This window comes from Carlito syrichta, unplaced genomic scaffold, assembly GCF_000164805.1.
Source record: "Carlito syrichta isolate Samal-C Ts95f unplaced genomic scaffold, Tarsius_syrichta-2.0.1 Scaffold119037, whole genome shotgun sequence".
In the NCBI taxonomy this organism is placed as follows: domain Eukaryota; kingdom Metazoa; phylum Chordata; class Mammalia; order Primates; family Tarsiidae; genus Carlito; species Carlito syrichta.
Window position 1 is genome coordinate 45,464 of NW_007063133.1, and position 1,475 is coordinate 46,938.

At 67.5% G+C, this 1,475-nt stretch overlaps 1 protein-coding gene across 1 annotated transcript in view; it reads left to right on the plus strand.

Moving 5' to 3' along the window:
- Positions 1–1,475, plus strand: part of PLXNB2 (plexin B2) — a 15,540-nt gene that overhangs the window by 8,415 nt on the left and 5,650 nt on the right. Inside the window, exons 13-16 of the mRNA XM_021707502.1 lie at positions 547–707; positions 787–935; positions 1,073–1,181; positions 1,318–1,452. Of these exons, the coding sequence (XP_021563177.1) occupies positions 547–707; positions 787–935; positions 1,073–1,181; positions 1,318–1,452 (554 nt within the window). The remainder of the gene's footprint in view (positions 1–546; positions 708–786; positions 936–1,072; positions 1,182–1,317; positions 1,453–1,475) is intronic.

The following is a 1,475-nucleotide window of genomic DNA, read 5'->3' on the forward strand; positions in this document are numbered from 1 at the left end:
TGGTGGCCGGGAGGTGATAGGTTGGGGCGAGGACAGGTGGAGGCCAAGTGGGGACAGGTGGGGGCAGGGGCAGAGGCCGAGAGGGGATGGAGCTCAGGGTGGGGACAGGTGGGGCTCGGGTGGGGTCAGGTGGTGGCCGGGAAGTGATAGGCTTGGGGTGAGGACAGGTGGAGGCCAAGTGGGGACAGGTGGGGGCAGGGCCAGAGGCCAAGAGGGGACAGGGGCTCAGAGCAGGGACAGGTGGAGGCCAAGTGGGGACAGGGGCTCAGGGTGGGGACAGTTGGGGTTCAGGTGGGGACAGGGGCTGGGTGGGGCCAGGTGCTCAGGGTGAAGATAGGTGGAGGCCAAGTGGGGCAGGTGGGGGCAGAGGCTCAGGTCAAGGACAGGTGGCACCAGGTGGGACAGGTGAGGTTCAGGTGGGGGTCGGGGCTGGGGCCGAGAGGGGACAGGGCCTCAGGGCAGGGATGGGGGGGCCAGGATGGGACCGGTGGGGGCCAGGTGAGAATGGGCACAGGGCAACCTGCTGACGCTGCGTCTCCTCCACAGTGACCCTCTACAACTGCTCCTTTGGCCGCAGTGACTGCAGCCTGTGCCTGGCTGCTGACCCCGCTTACAGGTGTGTCTGGTGCCAAGGTCAGGGCAGGTGCGTGTACGAAGCCCTGTGCAGCAACGCCACCTCCGAGTGCCCGCCACCTGTCATCACCAGGGTGAGCCCTGCCCCTCCCCTCCCCACACGTGTCCCTTGCCTACCAGAGCTGCCGGGTCACCTGGCTCTGCCCATTTCAGATCCAGCCTGAGACAGGCCCTCTAGGTGGGGGCATCCGTGTCACCATCCTTGGGTCGAACTTGGGCGTCAGAGCGGACGACGTGAAGAAGGTCACCGTGGCTGGCCGGAACTGTGCCTTTGAGCCCGAACACTACTCTGTGTCCACCCGGTAAGTGGACAGCCCGAGCCTCCTCAGCCGGGCCAGGCCCCCCCCACTGGAGCCCAGTGACGGGCAGATGGCGGGGGTGGTGGCCAAGGGTGTGCGGGTGTCTGGAGGGTCTGGGTGACCCTGCCACCGCCCGCCAGGATCGTGTGTGTGGTCGAGGACGCAGAGGTGCCCAACACCGGGGGTGTGGAGGTGGACGTCAACGGGAAGCTTGGCCACTCGCCCCCCAGCGTCCAGTTCACCTACCAAGTAAGTGCTGGCCCTCGGGGCCTGCCCCGCCCTGCAGCTGGGGGCGGGGCCTGGCCTCTGCTCTGGACTAGCTGCCGGCTAACAGAGGCCGGGTGGAGACTGCTGTGCCCTCACTGTGTCACCACGGCTCTCTCAGCAGCCCAAGCCGCTCAGCGTTGACCCAACACAGGGCCCGCAGGCAGGCGGCACCACCCTGACCATCAGTGGCACCCATCTGGACACAGGCTCCAAGGAGGATGTGCGCGTGACCCTCAACGGCGTCCCCTGCCAAGTGTGGGTGTCCCTGCGCCTGCC